This window comes from Rhinolophus hipposideros, assembly GCF_964194185.1.
Source record: "Rhinolophus hipposideros genome assembly, chromosome: 8".
NCBI lineage: Eukaryota > Metazoa > Chordata > Mammalia > Chiroptera > Rhinolophidae > Rhinolophus > Rhinolophus hipposideros.
Window position 1 is genome coordinate 71,600,872 of NC_138054.1, and position 14,537 is coordinate 71,615,408.

A 14,537-nucleotide genomic window follows, 5' to 3' on the forward strand; every position below is an offset into this window, starting at 1 on the left:
ATTTTTAATCCAAGAATTATTTAGAAGAATTTTTTCTTTTTTAGTTTCCAAATGTATTTGGTGGGGGAGGGTCTACCTTTTCACTACTGATTTATAAATTTTCTACACTGTGGTCATAGTATGCATTCTGTACAATATTTATTCCTTAGAATTTGTCGAGGCTTCCTTCTTCATATATATATATATATATATATATATATATATATATATGAGATCAGACATATGTTATATTTTTCAAATGTTTGTCTTTGATTTTTTTATTTTTTTTATTTTTTGTGTTTGATCTACCATTTCTGAGAGAGGTGTGTTAAAAATGTCTTACCATGATTGTGGATGTGTCATTTTCTCTGATAATTGTATTAATTTTTTCTTTATTTTGAGAAAGTACTGCTTAGAAGTATTCAGGCTTATGATTGTTGTATCTTCTTGGTAGGTTTGTCCTTTTATCATTATATAGGGCTTCTTTTAGCTGATGGTTTTTGCCTTGAAGTCTATTTTACCTGACTTTATTGCTATGGCTGCTTTATTTTGGTTAATTTTCCAATATATCTTTTTCCATCCTTTTATTTTCAACCTTACAATATTTTCCATTTTAGATGTGTTGCTTATAAGCAACATGGAGCTAGAGTTTTGTAGACACATTTAATTCATTTATATGTATTTTGATTACTAATTTATTTAGACTTACTTTATTTCAAACTTACTTTATTTCTCTTTTTCCCTCCACTGGTTTGGAAGTTTACGTTTGAGTAATTTAGCGATTTTCCTCAAAATTTTAACAACCATAGTTAATTTCATATTTTTCTAATAAAGTCTAAAATTAGTCAGTATTTCTATGCTTCTTAGGCCCAAAACAAATGGAACACTTTAATTTCCTTTTTAACTCCCTCCACCCATCTTCCATGTTATATTTATCTAGTATTTTGATTATACCTCTTTATTAAAAAACTCTTCTAAATCAATTGTTGTTATATCTTTTATGGTTTAATAGTTTAGGTTTACAAACATGTTTTAACAATTTATGTGTTCACTATTGTTTGTTACTGCCCACTCCTTCCTCATGGGTTCAATTTCCTTTATGCTGAAGTACTTCTTGAGCTTGGGACCAGTTTTAGAGTTAATATCTCAGCTTGAGATTTCTGTGTTTCACTGGTAGTACTCATTTGAACCCCACACCCACACACAAAGCAACCTTAATGTTTTGTTTTCTCAGCATCCTACTTCCTGGCCACTTTCCTGAATCATGCCATGAGTTTCTAGTCCAAGTTTGTAAATGAAATGACCCTTCTTGGCTGCTGGCTTTATGTATGGGGTCTTCTTCCAGCTCCTCGGGATGTATAGGTTTGGGGTCACTCCTCTCTTCTCCCTGGATGTTACCATCTAACCTCTAGCATGTGTCTATCCTGATATTCGTGTGGCTCATTGGCTTAGATTCCCTCTTACTACTCATGTTTCAAATTTCTTTTTTGTTTCTGGTGCCTGAAGATTTCTCTTTTCTATTTTCAAGCTTGGTGTTATAACTAAACCACTTTTTGGACTTTATTTTATCCAGCATTTCTATATGTTCAAGGGGGTGGGTTGGAGCTTCCTAAGTTGGTTCAGTCTACAATACCGATCATTTGTCTGTACTAGGGCTGATAGCATCAGAGATAGACAGAGCGGAACATTTGGAGTGAAGTCTGGGAAGGGTGGGGACAGGCAGAGAATGAGGTTTTCCTTGCTCTTGTCTTGTGTAAGTGCTCAGGGAGGTCTTGGTGGTGTGGGCTGGTGAGGGGAGATGGTGAGATGGCGGATAAATGTCTGAAGAACTAAATTGCTTGGGACAGGTGATCACACTGGGAATCCAGAGGGGGTGACAGGTGGGCAGAGAAGAAATCTGGCGCATCTTTCTGGCCAGGCTCCCTTGCTTGTCTGCTGAAGGCATCCTTAGTTGTACACCTGTACCGTCCATTCTGTCCCTTATGTCCCTGGCATTTTAAGTCTGACTTACCACACACCATGCCCCAACTGGTACATAAAAGTGAGCCATGAATACCGGCAGCCTTTCTAGGCAAATATCCAGGACTAGCCCCCTACCTGCTGCCGCCCCATTTTCTTGGATGCTCTTTTCCTTGCTTCTGTCTTGCTGGTCACAGTATCTGTCTCTCTCTCTCTCTCTCTCTGTACTTCGGTTTTAAAAATTGCCAGGGAGGAAAGGTCTCTCTTTTCTGCTTTTCAGGGTGTTTGCTAACCTGTTGGGTGAGGAGTTCAGATTTATTGCCTCTGATACCTGGGAGTTGTCTGCGGGTCCTTCCAGTTGCCCATTATCTGGTGACTTGGCTTAGCAATACAGGGGTAGGAGTTAGTGCCCTTTCAGTTCTGTCTCCACTGGACCCCACCGGAGATTCATCGGCCCACAGATATTTATTGTATCCCTATTATTCATCAATTACTATGCTGGGCACTGAGGATGCAAATGTGAGCAGAACCAGACAATCCCTGTCCTACGAGTTACAGCTGCATTCATCTAAGAACCTCGTAAATGATATAGAAGTAACAGCTGCAAAAGGTACCATAAAGGAGAGGTACGTGTGCTGTGAGAATGCATCAGAAGGTGTTTTGACCTAGCCAGAGGGGTCAGGCATGGCTTCCCTGAGGAAGTGACATTTGAGTGGAGATCTGAAGATGAACAAAAATTGAGTAGGTGAAAATGGGAGATAAGAGTATCCCAGGCAGAAGGAACAGCTTGCACTAACGCTCTGTGGTGAGAGGGAGTATAATTAAGAAATGGTTACCAGCCGTGTCTTAGGGCTTCCTAGTGTCTTCCCAGACCCAGCACACTCCGGGCCATGATGAAAGAGTGCATCAAATGTCCTTGCAGAATATTAGTATAATGTTCCTGGGGCCCTTTGAGAACATAGAAACCATTTGATTTTTGCCTCTAACTCTCTCTAATCAGGGGGATCCCCTGTATCTTCCAATTATAGATTCCTCCCACCAAGAACTTATCTTAAATTCCAGATTTAGCAAAAATAAAACAAAGCAAAATCAGCAAACAAAAAACACCAGAACATCCAATTAAATTTGATTATCAGATAAACAATTAATAATTTTTAGCGTAAGTATTTCCCAAGTATTGTATGAGACATACTTATACTAAAATATTATCTGTTATTTATCTGAAACTAAAATATAACTGGAGTCCTGTATTTTACCTGACAACTCTCCTTAGACCCACTTGTGCCCACCCAGGGCTACCTGGAGAACCCTGTGTAGGAGAGTACCCCCAACACCCCTTCCATAGCATCATGGTCATTTCTGGCTTTGGCACCTTGGGAAGGAAGCGTGCTGAAAGAACACTTGTGGGAAAGAAGTTTCCATCCTTATGAAGTTATATTCCAAGAACAGTCCTTGAAAAGCAAAGAGTTGATGACTGACCACAAGTCCTGGAAGTGGACACTGCCTCCATTCCTAAGCCATCAATTCCAGGATGGTTCCTGACTGACCGTCACGGCTCTTCTTAAATCTCCCACCCTAGCCCCGCCTTGGCTTCACTGTCATAACCCCCAGGCTGGAGTGGTGGACGCAGGGACCTCTGACTGATTATATGTTTAAGCTCTTAGCTGCTTTCTCAAAGAGGGTGCTAGTACAATGGCTGAGCCTTGCTGAAATGTCTCTGCCCTTCCTCCTCCCTGCCATTCCCCCTCCCACCCCTGCCAACCTGCTGCCAAATACTCTTGGCAAGACCTTTTGACAACTCCTGGATGTTGAGCATTCCTTGGTCACTGTGTCTTTTGGGATGAGCCAGTTTTTCCCCAGAGCCTCTCGTGTTATCCCTTAGAGAATCACAGTAAAAATGTCTCTCTCAAGTAACTAAGATAACAACTTCCAGAATCATCAGTTATGTGATCATTGTCATCCTAAGGAACTTGAGGGGAGAAGGGCTCCTCAACTTGGGCAAAGGCTTGGGGAAAAAATATTGTGAAACACATGGTTATGAATTAGTGATAACTCATAACTAAAGCCAGTTTCTATTCTGTGTTGACAGCCACTGGTGAAGACCAGAGCAAATACTGTCACATCCAAAACTAAATAGGGACATAAGCCCTGAACTTTACTACCCTGTAGTAAGTGTATTTGCTATAGTTAGGATTAGGTTTGGCTGTGAGTTACAGAAAACCTCCAAATGACAGTGACTTAACTATGATAGAATTTTATTTCTCTCTTGCTTAGAAGTCCAGAGAGCGTCAGCTGAGGGCTGGTAGGTGCTCTAGTGTCAGGACCCAGGCTCTTTCTATCTTATTACTCCTCCATCTTTAGCACTTGACTTCCATCTCATGTTCCAAGATGGCTGCTTGAGGTCCAGCCATCATGTCTGCATTCTGGTCAGCAGGGAGAAGGAAGGAACAAAGAAGGGCATGTTTTCCTTTTAAGGACATTTCCTGGCAGTTGCACATACCACTGCTGCTTATATCCTGTGAGCTATAACTTAGCCACGTGGCTACACCTAGCTGTAAGGGAGGTTGGTAAACCAATCTTTATTCAGAGTGGCCATGTGGCCAGCTTAAAATTGTGGGATTCTGTTACTAAGGAAGAAAGGATGTTGGAGATGATTAGTGCTCTCTACCATCCTTTCTTCCAATTAACCAACCAACCACTCAACTAACATTTATGTATGAGCAACTGCCCTATTTAGTAAGGGAGACAGATATGCAAATAACTAACTACAATACAATGTGATACGGATTATAAAAGAGGTTTTATTCAGAGTGCTGTGGGAGAACAGATGGAAATGATCAACAGCAATCATAATAATTAATAAGTACAATGCTGGGTACTCAGTGCTACATTCCCATGATTTTGTTTGCCCAGCTCCCTTTCTTTTCAGCTACAATCTGTCCAGCCTCTCCATATAATAGCTAATATTTACAATGGGCAGGCCAGGTGCCGGTTCCAAGTTCCTTACATATATTATCTCGTAACAATCCTATGAATGGGTAATGTTATCATTCTCCTTTATAAATGAGGAAACAGGCACAAGCCATAGAGCTGGGTGTTGGACCCAGGCAGTATGTGTGCTTAACCACTCTGCTAGGCTGCTTCCCCTAAAGTGCTTATTCTCATTCCTTCCCCCACCTCCAAATATCCAGCAGACTACCTCCCCGCTCACTTCATTGTAACCATTAAGGTCATCTGGTGGGACCCCTCTCCACTTCCAGACCAACCCCCAACCTACTTGCACTTCTTCCCTTGCCTCCTGTGCCAGTCCTGCCTCAAGAGTGAGGCATCTGTCTTGATTAAAGCCACCCCTCTTCCTCAATCCTAGGGAGTTGAGCTGATTTAAGAGACTTGATTTAAGAGCTGGGTCCTCCACAGCCAGACTGTACTAAATTGATAACTGTCTAATCTTAGGAAGTCACTTACCCTCTCGAAACCTCAGTTTTCTTACCTGTAAGTAAGGGTGATACTAATACCCTTAGTGTTGGACTGTTTTTGGGGATCAAGCATGTTTATTCATGTGCAGTGCTTAGCTTAGCACATACTAAGTACTCAAAGGGCATTATTATTTATTCCCCTTATTTCTAGTTCTTTGAACTACTGCCTCTCTGTTCTCTATCTTCAATTGATTTCTCTTTACAGGTTGTATTATGAGTAGTTTCCGATTGTTGCTGTAATAAGTTACCACAAGTTTAGCGGCATCCAATAATACGTATTTATTATCTTACATTTCTAGAGGTTGGAAGTCTGAACTGGGTTTCACTGGGCTAAAATCAAGGTGTTAGCAGGACTGATCCCTTCTGAAGGCTCTGGGAAGAATCCATTTTGTCACCTTTTCCAGTTTTTAGAGGCTTTCCATATTCCTTGGCTTGTAGCCCACTTCTGTCTTCAAAGCCAGCAATGGCCGGGTGAGTCCTCACAATAGCATCACTCCAACCTTGATCCCGTCATCCCCTCTTTTTCTTTGACTCTGACTCTCCTGCTTCCCCCTTTCACGTATAGGGATTCTCGTTATTAAATTGAACAACTTGGACAGTCCAGGCTCTTTTCCTCATCTCAAGATCCTTAACATAATCACGTCTGCAAAGTCTCTTTTGCCTTGGAAGGTAACATATTCACAAGTTATCCTGCCGACCCCATAGGTTCTCTCCCCTCAGGATATGGCATGTGAGAACCACCCTAAACAAATATCCCTCCCTTTCCCCCCAGCTTTATTGAGATATAATTGACAAATAACCAAAATATCCCTCCCTTAAAGGTACACTGTCTTCTCTTAACTTCTAAACAAGCTCTTTGAAGGAATTGCCTTGCTTAGTTTTCTCCAGCGCCTGACAACTCCTGCCATCTGCATCTGCTCCTTATGCTCCACCAAACCGACTCTTGCCCTGATCACCAGTGGCTTCCATATTGCCAAATCAATGGACACCTTTCATTCGTAACCGGCTGCATTTTCCATGTTGACTGCTCATCCCTTCTCGAGACCCGTCTGTCCCGTCTGCCTTTCGGTGACTTTGTGCTGGTTTTCTTCCTTGTCCTCTCTGGCTGAGACAGCTTGGGGGCTACAGTGTCTTCACCTACCCCTGAAATGTCTGTGTTCCCTGGGGCTTTGGGTATTTGTTTCCTTGCTCTTTTCTTCGGGGATCTCACCCCACACTGCTTCTTGTAAACGCCGCTAGCACAGGGATGACTGATTCCTGCTTGCGCTGTGCAAATCTCTGGCCCCTGGCTGGGAGTGATGGTCAAGCTTGAGTGTCCAGTAATCCCACAGGCTCCTCAACTTTTTTGGTCTTCCTTGAGGTAGACCTAGCGAGAGGGCTCCTTGAGGCACTGACTTGAGATCCATAAAGCCTGGGGCACTTAGGCTTCTATTCCAGGCTGTGTGGACTATTCCATCAAGACAAAGTGTGGTCCTCTGAGGACCCCTCAGAGGACAGGTGAAAGACGGCAAACCCAGTGGTGCTGAAGGACAGTGTCCAGGGGGCAGCAGGAAAGTACGCAGGGAAGGCAGCGCTTCAATACTGGGTTTACTGGGGCAAGCCTCACCTTTACTTGTGGGGTTGCAATTGTTGGAGCTCTGAAGCAGCCAAAGGCTAATGAAAGGTGCTCAAAGTCACGAAAATATTCAAAAGGATCCCAAGTGCATACTAACAGTTCAGTTAGACACACAAGACTCATTAGAAACAGGTAATTGAACCAAACAGTGGGGCTTCCTCCAAATGCAAGAAGACTGCTGAGGGGCGTATGCTACTGAGGGTGGTCTGGGGGACAGTCCGGAGATTCACAGAGGAAGAGGGGACTTCAGCAGAGCATGGACAGGGAGTGAGGAGGAGGAAGGCCATTTCAGGCAGGTGAATGGCATGGGCAAAACCTTAGAGTCAGTCAGAGCCGGTATAATCTACTTGGGGAACAAGGAGGATGTGGGGCAGAGGTTGGAGAGGAAGACAGCATCCAGAGCATATGCTAGCGTCAGGTAAATGCTGGCACGGGAAGCTTGAACTGTATTTGGTTGGCAGTGGCGAACTGTGGAAGGGTTTTGAGCAGGGTAATGAGTTGAGCAGAGGTCAGTTTTAGGAAGACGTACTCCAGTCCTGGGTGGATTGGTGAGGGAATGTTAGGTCCCAGGTCTGAAAATATGCAAGGTGTAATTTTAGAGAGAGGAGGTACCTTGACAATTAATGGTCCATCGCTATCATTTTATATATATATATATATATATAGTATGTGTGTGTGTATGTATATATATTCTCTCTGTATATATTAGATGGCCTAGATGGAGGGTGAGTGACTTCCCAAAGGCACATAGCAACAAGGCCAGCATTAGAACTCAGGTCTGATTCCTAATCCAGTGCTCTTCTGTGCTGTGCTGAGTGGAGACAGAGGTATCTGAAAGGAGGCTGATCCAATAGTCAGAGCAGAGGGTGATGCAAATATTGACTAGGGCAGCACGGGCAGACACCAAGGTAAAGACCATGTGGGAGGCAATGCAATATGTTCTCGCTTCCTTTCTCTTTGGGTGGGGGTTGGGACATAGGGCTCACTGTAGACTGCACATGAGTGCATCTCTCTTCCCTGGGTCCTGCAGCATCCTTCTGGGCCTGGTTTCTATGGCAACAGGCTCCCAGCAGGCAGCCCGCCAGCTGGAGGGAAGCAAGCAGGCAAGCAGGCAGGGAGAGAAGGCCTGGGCAGCAAGAGGAAAGCTTAAGTTGTGGGGATTGGGGAATCTTTTGGGAAGCTGGAGGGGCCCCTAGAGCTGGCCCCCCAAGTCCCTCTCTTCTGACCCCATGAAGGTAGAGATTGCTTATGACACATGAACCTTTCTTTTATGGTCCTTGAATTTCCAGACCTCAAACTTCTGTTCACCTCTTCTCCTACCCCCAAATCTCCTGACTCCCACCTCAAGTATTGTCTGATCCCAGCCTCATGCACCCAGAGAGCTACTGACTTCTTCATAGAAAAGAGCCCCCACTCTGAACCCCAAGGGTAAAAAAGAACAAGGCCAATTGACTTTCTGTTTTGCATATGATTTGCATATTATTAACTCAAAGACAAGAAATTGCCAGGCCTTATGTCATTCCTGCCAACAACTTAATTCAACTCCACTGGCACGGCTTACTGTCTGGCCAGACTCTGGGCTGAGCTGTGAGAGTCCCTAGTGACAAAGTCCTCCCAGCTGCAGCCACATCCCTTCCCCCCAGCTGCTGCCCGGCAGTTCTTCCTGATGTTCTAGCAGCTGGTGCCTTGGGAAGTGCTTGGGCAGTGGAGCTAGCAGCAGCCCTGGGTCCAAATCCTGGCTCTGCTGCTTTGTGCTGGGCTCCCATGTGCCTCTCTGGGCCTTAATTTATTCATCTCTCTGCAGGGCTGAGGACATATTAAAATACTGAAATACTTCCCGTATTTATTGGTAAAGAGCCATCACCCTGGCCCCTCCCTGGCCCCTTTGGTCCCCGCACAGTCCAGCTGCTATGGGGTGATGCTCTCACACTTGGGCTGTGTCTGTTCTGATGGGTGTATGCCAGCAGCTGTTCTGCTGGTGGAGCACAGGTTGTTAAACACTTTAAGTATCACCTTGTTCAGAGGCAGTACAACAGGGAGGTGTATTGTGGGCCCACCTGTTGCAAAGAGTGGTCTATTTAAAGGCCCTGGATTAATGTCCATCACTTTGTAGGCTTCCTTTCTCCCTTTTCCTTTCGGCCTGGAGTGGAGGGTAAGGGCTGGGCTGAAACTCCACAAGGGCAGAGATGACAGCCACCTCTCTCACCAGGCGGGCTAGGTTCAAGCGCTCCAACAGTGTGACCGCCGGTGTGCAGGCAGACCTGGAGCTGGAGGGCCTGGCCGGCCTGGCCACAGTGGCCACAGAAGACAAGGCCCTACAGTTTGGACGCTCCTTCCAGAGGCACGCCTCTGAGCCTCAGCCCGGGCCCCGGGCCCCCACCTACTCAGTCTTCCGCACGGTCCACACGCAGGGCCAGTGGGCCTACCGTGAGGGCTACCCACTGCCGTACGAGCCGCCGGCCACCGATGGGTCGCCCGGCCCTGCCCCTGCCCCCACCCCTGGCCCTGTGGCCGGTCGCCGTGACTCCTGGATGGAGCGTGGCTCACGTAGCCTCCCCGACTCAGGCCGCACATCCCCCTGCCCACGGGATGGTGAGTGGTTCATCAAGATGCTGAGGGCAGAGGTGGAGAAGCTGGAGCACTGGTGCCAGCAGATGGAGCGCGAGGCGGAGGATTATGAGCTGCCAGAGGAGAGTGAGTGAGGGGACTGGACATGGAGGGATCATGGCTGGGGGTGAGGGGGGGCAGTAGCAAAACGGGAGCTGTTTGGTTGAACATGAGAGTGCCATCCTCAGTTTGGTTCCCTAGCACCAGACCTTGGTGGCTCCCCATTGGCAGCAGGGCATTCTGGGAGCTGGGAAAGTGACCAGGTGAAAGGGCTGGGCCTTCTACGAGATGGCTGTCAGTCCAAGTCACCAAGTCCATGGTGGCCAAGGGAACTCTTCCATTCTGGGCTGGTGTGGGGATCTGGGTCTGATCCAGGTGGTGGGACCAGAATTCCACGGCAGAGGGGGAGGAAATGAAGCCAGGAAGATATGGTCCTTCCCTGCAAGTTCAGTCTGAGGGGGGACACAGTCTTACCCCAAAATGCCCAAGTTGATGAGGTAGTGACTAGGAAGACAGAAGTCATGTACATGAAATTATTTAGTAATTCTTAGTGAGCCAAGGAGTAGTACACTGGTGAGTGACCAAGTTCAGCCAGTAGGTGGTCATGGAGCCAGTGCTTGGCTAGGGCTATAGGGCTAGGCTGGGACTGGCGTCCATCTGTTCTCTGACGTGGGAGGGAAGGACACAGGGGGATAAACATTCAAGAAATGTACCAGGTCTGACAATGAAGTTCACGAACTCATCCGAGAAAAAGTGCTACCTACCTCATTGCTGAAGAGTAATCACTACAGTTGCCTTCAAAGTACTCCCCTTGGGAAACTATGCACCGATGCCAGTGCCTAGTCCACCCTTCAAAGCAATTTTGGAACTCTTTTTCTGGAATGGCCATCAGAGCTGTTGTCATGTTACCCTTGATGTCCTGAATGTCATCAAAAATTTTATTCCTTTCAATATTTCCTTTATCTTTGGGTAAAGAAGGAAGCCATTGGGGGCCAGATCAGGTGAGTAGGGAGGGTGTTCCAATACAGTTATGTGTTTACTGGCTAAAAACCCCCTCCCAGACAGTGCCGTGTGAGCTGGTGCATTGTCGTGATGCAAGAGCCAGGAATTGTTGGCGAAAAGTTCAGGTCGTCTAACCTTTTCACTCAGCCTTTTCAGTACTTCCAAATAGTAAACTGAGTTAACTATGTGTCCAGTTGGTACAAATTCATAATGAATAATCCCTCCAGTATCAAAAAAGGTTAGCAACAGTGTTGCGACAAGTTCGCAAACTTAATTGTCAGACCTTGTGGGTTGTACAAAGGAAGAAACATCAGTCTCTGAGGATAGCCTTCTTGGTAAAGTGGGATAGGAACTGCTTGTTAGGAACCTGGGGATGGGATGGGGAAGGGGGCAGAAGGAGATATGGGTGGAGTGCCAGCTAATGGAAGGGTCAGAGTCATTAAGGGCAGACTTCCTGGAGGCTGGGGAAGGAAAGGCGTCATTCCCCTCCTTGAATCTCCTTCCGCTCGCCAGTCCTGGAGAAGATCCGCAGTGCTGTGGGCAGTACCCAACTTCTCCTGTCCCAGAAGGTTCAGCAGTTCTTCCGGCTGTGTCAGCAAAGCATGGTGAGTGCCCATCGCTGTAGAGCCTATCAGGTGTGTGTATCTGTTGGGTGACCCAGTGTGTGCATATATGCCTGGAGGTGAGACTAGGTGTTTGTGTCCAAGAGGGAGAAGCCTGAGCTTTCTTGTTTCCCTGTCTGCCGGTCCCCACCCGATTCTCCCAGTTCTAGCTTCCTGACAATGAGGGTGGGTGGGGCTTTCTCTGTTTCTGGCTGGGGCTCAGACCTCCCTTCCTCTGCAGGACCCCACTGCGTTCCCCGTGCCCACCTTCCAGGACCTGGCGGGTTTCTGGGACCTCCTGCAGCTCTCTATCGAGGATGTGACCCTCAAGTTCTTGGAGCTACAGCAACTCAAGGCCAACAGCTGGAAACTCCTGGAGCCTAAGGTGCGGGGAGGCTCCTTCAAGCCAAGAGTCCTGGAAAATGCCCCTCCCCAGAGGGGCATGTGTGTGGGGAGTGGGAGACAGGAGAAGAGATCCATGGGCAGCAAAGGCAGCCCTGGACAGGTGATGGTGACCGTCTTTCAAAATGACCACGTTCTTGGTCACGGCTGTCTGCTTGGCCCCCGTGCTCATCACTGGCTAAGCTGCCGGAACCCAGAGGTGGCGGCGGCCACCTTGGACCAGCTGTAGTTTAAGGGAGCAGAACTAGAGCTTCCTGAAGGGCTGACTGCCCTCAGCTCGGACCTAGGCACAGAAGGGACTTTGACGGTCCCCTCAGCCCTCATCTCAATAGACCTTGTCTGTGATGGGGCCCAGAAGCCTGGTGTGTGAACCGCGGTTGCCTTGTCTGGGCTCCTCCCCACCTACAGTGAAAACATCCACTTCCTCGAGGGGGCGAGCACTCTAATGCCGGTTGCCGCGAACGGCGCCACCAGGGGGTGCTCGAAACTATCCTTTTTTTAAATGAAAAAAACGTGGGATTTAACCTTGTCGGGACAAGTACACCGGGGCTTCAGGTGGCGCTACGCGCTGCGGCTTCTGCTTGCAGTGGCGCTGCCGCAGGAGGTTAACCCCCCTGGGTCGTGCAGGCGTGAATCGGGAAGTCGGGTGGGTCCTACCCCCAAACTGATTCGCCGTGCTTTCTCGCCGCAGGAGGAGAAGAAGGTCCCTCCGCCGATACCAAAGAAGCCCTCGCGGGGCCGGGGCGTGCCGGTGAAGGAGCGCTCGCTGGACTCGGTGGACCGGCAGCGCCAGGAGGCCCGCAAGCGGCTCCTGGCGGCCAAGCGCGCCGCCTCCTTCCGCCACAGCTCGGCCACCGAGAGCGCCGACAGCATCGAGATCTACATTCCCGAGGCCCAGACCAGGCTGTGACCCGCCCGGCCCGCCCATCCCGGGCCCGGGGCCGTGGTTTTCTACCCGTACTGTACACCCAGCGTCGAGGTCACTGTGAACACGGGCCGCCACGTGCGCCCGCCCCGCCGGCACCGCACGCCCTGGCCCCTCCTGCCCGTCTCTCTCTCGTGGGTTTTTTACCGTCCTGACCCCACGCAAAGACGCCCGGGCTGGGCTGGGGGCCGTGCCTCTCCGTCCTGCGCTCCCACCTGGACCCCCCTCCCTCCTGGTCCGACGCTTCATCCCCACCTCCTCATGGGCACCATCTCTGCCATTACTTCCCCCCTCGGGCCAGGCCGGGCCGGGTCCCCCATCTGGGCTCTGCGTCCCCCCCACCCCGCGGGGCTGGGCTTCGTGGGGATCAGCTTTGTGGCTTTTTATGAAGAATCCCGAACCCCGCCTAGGAGCCCGCCCCACCCTCCCAGGGGCCCCACCTTCAGCCCTCAGCCCACCGGGCCCAGGGACCACAGTGGCTGGACCAACCCAGGACCAGGGCACCTGGGCCTCTCCCTTTTCCCAGCTGCTGGGGAGGGGAGATGGGGGCTTCCCCTCACCACGCCTGTGGCTGTTCCCACATTCCCCTTGAGTATCCCAGGAAAAATAAAACGGCAGAACTGCACTTAAGCCAGCTACTTTCTCCAGAAGAAGTCACCTCTGCCCTGTGCATGGGGAATGGGGTGGAGGGAGGAGAGGTGGAGATCCCGAGCTCTTGATTTGGGGAGAGTGAGTATTGCCTGGGCCAGCTAGGGGAAAGATTCAGACCCCCCGGTGACTACAGAAGGACCTGAGCCCTCCTGGAGGGGTCCCTGTGGGTTGAAGAGGGGAGGGCTTCCAACTCTCCATTCGTCTTTCAGCGTCCCAGTCCTCCAGGGTTCCTCCAGAGAGGGGAGTGCAGAGCCCAATGCCTGGCACACAGCACATGCTCAGTGATGGGGAGTGTGGTTCTTCTTAGATACGGACAAATATTGAGGGCCTAATGGTCCCTCAGCTCCAGTCATTCCTAATCAGCAGCAGGAAAACTCTGTTCAATTTAATGTTACCATATTTTCTGATGCCTCCTATGGGTGGGCACTTTGGGGGGGGCAGAGAACAGAACTTTCCTGGGAAGCTAAGTGCCAACCCGAACCTAGTGGTGACGACTGATATTTATTGGATGCTTACTGTGGGTCAGGCAAAGGGTGAGGACATTACATGCATGTGGCTCATCCTTACACCAGATGAGAAAGCGGAAGCTCAGGAGAGGTTAAGTGATCTGTCCAAAGTCACAGGCCTAAGAGTGGTGGGCCCAGGATTGTCTAATACCAAACCATGAGCTTTTTAGCCGTCTGAGCCCAGAAAGGTTTTAGTGGCAGTGCCCACCAGAAAGCTACCTTTGCAGTCCTTAAGCAGTCCATGGGGTTGATGTGTCACCCTGAGGCAGGAGGAAAAGCCTTCCAGGGGGTTGGCTACTCTTCTGGATCACACTGGACTAGGCAATTCTTATCATTTATTCAGCAAACATTGATCAAGAATCACTGTTGGCACCCAACACCAGGGAGTTGGCCTGAACAAGCATAGTTTCTACCCTTATGGGGCGATTACAGTCATGGGAAAAACAGGTGAACAAGCAGTTAAAATATAAGGGTGAGTCCTGGAAAAATGTATTAACTACTGGAGGATTGGGACTGGAAAGAATGTTCCAAGATCTGACAACAGCTGAGCAAAGGCTTGGAGGAGAAAGAAGCATTGGGAGTGCAGAGATTTGATCATGCTGGGCAATTTGAGGAGAGTAGGCCTGGGTCCTGAGGGCTGTGGGAGCCATGGAATGGTGTTGAACAGGAGAGAGGCATGAACAGATGTTTTGCAGGCTTGTTTGGGAGACCACCTGAAAAGCAACAGGTCATACACACTCATATGAGACCACTGGAAGGTAGACAGGGCCCACAAGTGATCTGAATTTCCGAAAGTGAATCAGCTTTGGGCCA

The 14,537-nt window shown here is 48.7% G+C and overlaps 1 protein-coding gene across 3 annotated transcripts in view; it reads left to right on the forward strand.

Moving 5' to 3' along the window:
• The window catches only part of DLGAP3 (DLG associated protein 3), a 56,579-nt gene extending 42,968 nt beyond the window's left edge, over positions 1-13,611 (forward strand). For all 3 annotated transcript variants that reach the window (XM_081057980.1, XM_081057981.1, XM_081057982.1), the window contains exons 9-12: positions 9,239-9,723; positions 11,152-11,243; positions 11,482-11,625; positions 12,334-13,611. In XM_081057980.1, the coding sequence (XP_080914106.1) occupies positions 9,239-9,723; positions 11,152-11,243; positions 11,482-11,625; positions 12,334-12,552 (940 nt within the window). In that variant the 3' untranslated portion in view covers positions 12,553-13,611. The remainder of the gene's footprint in view (positions 1-9,238; positions 9,724-11,151; positions 11,244-11,481; positions 11,626-12,333) is intronic.
• The last annotated feature ends 926 nt before the right edge of the window (positions 13,612-14,537 follow it).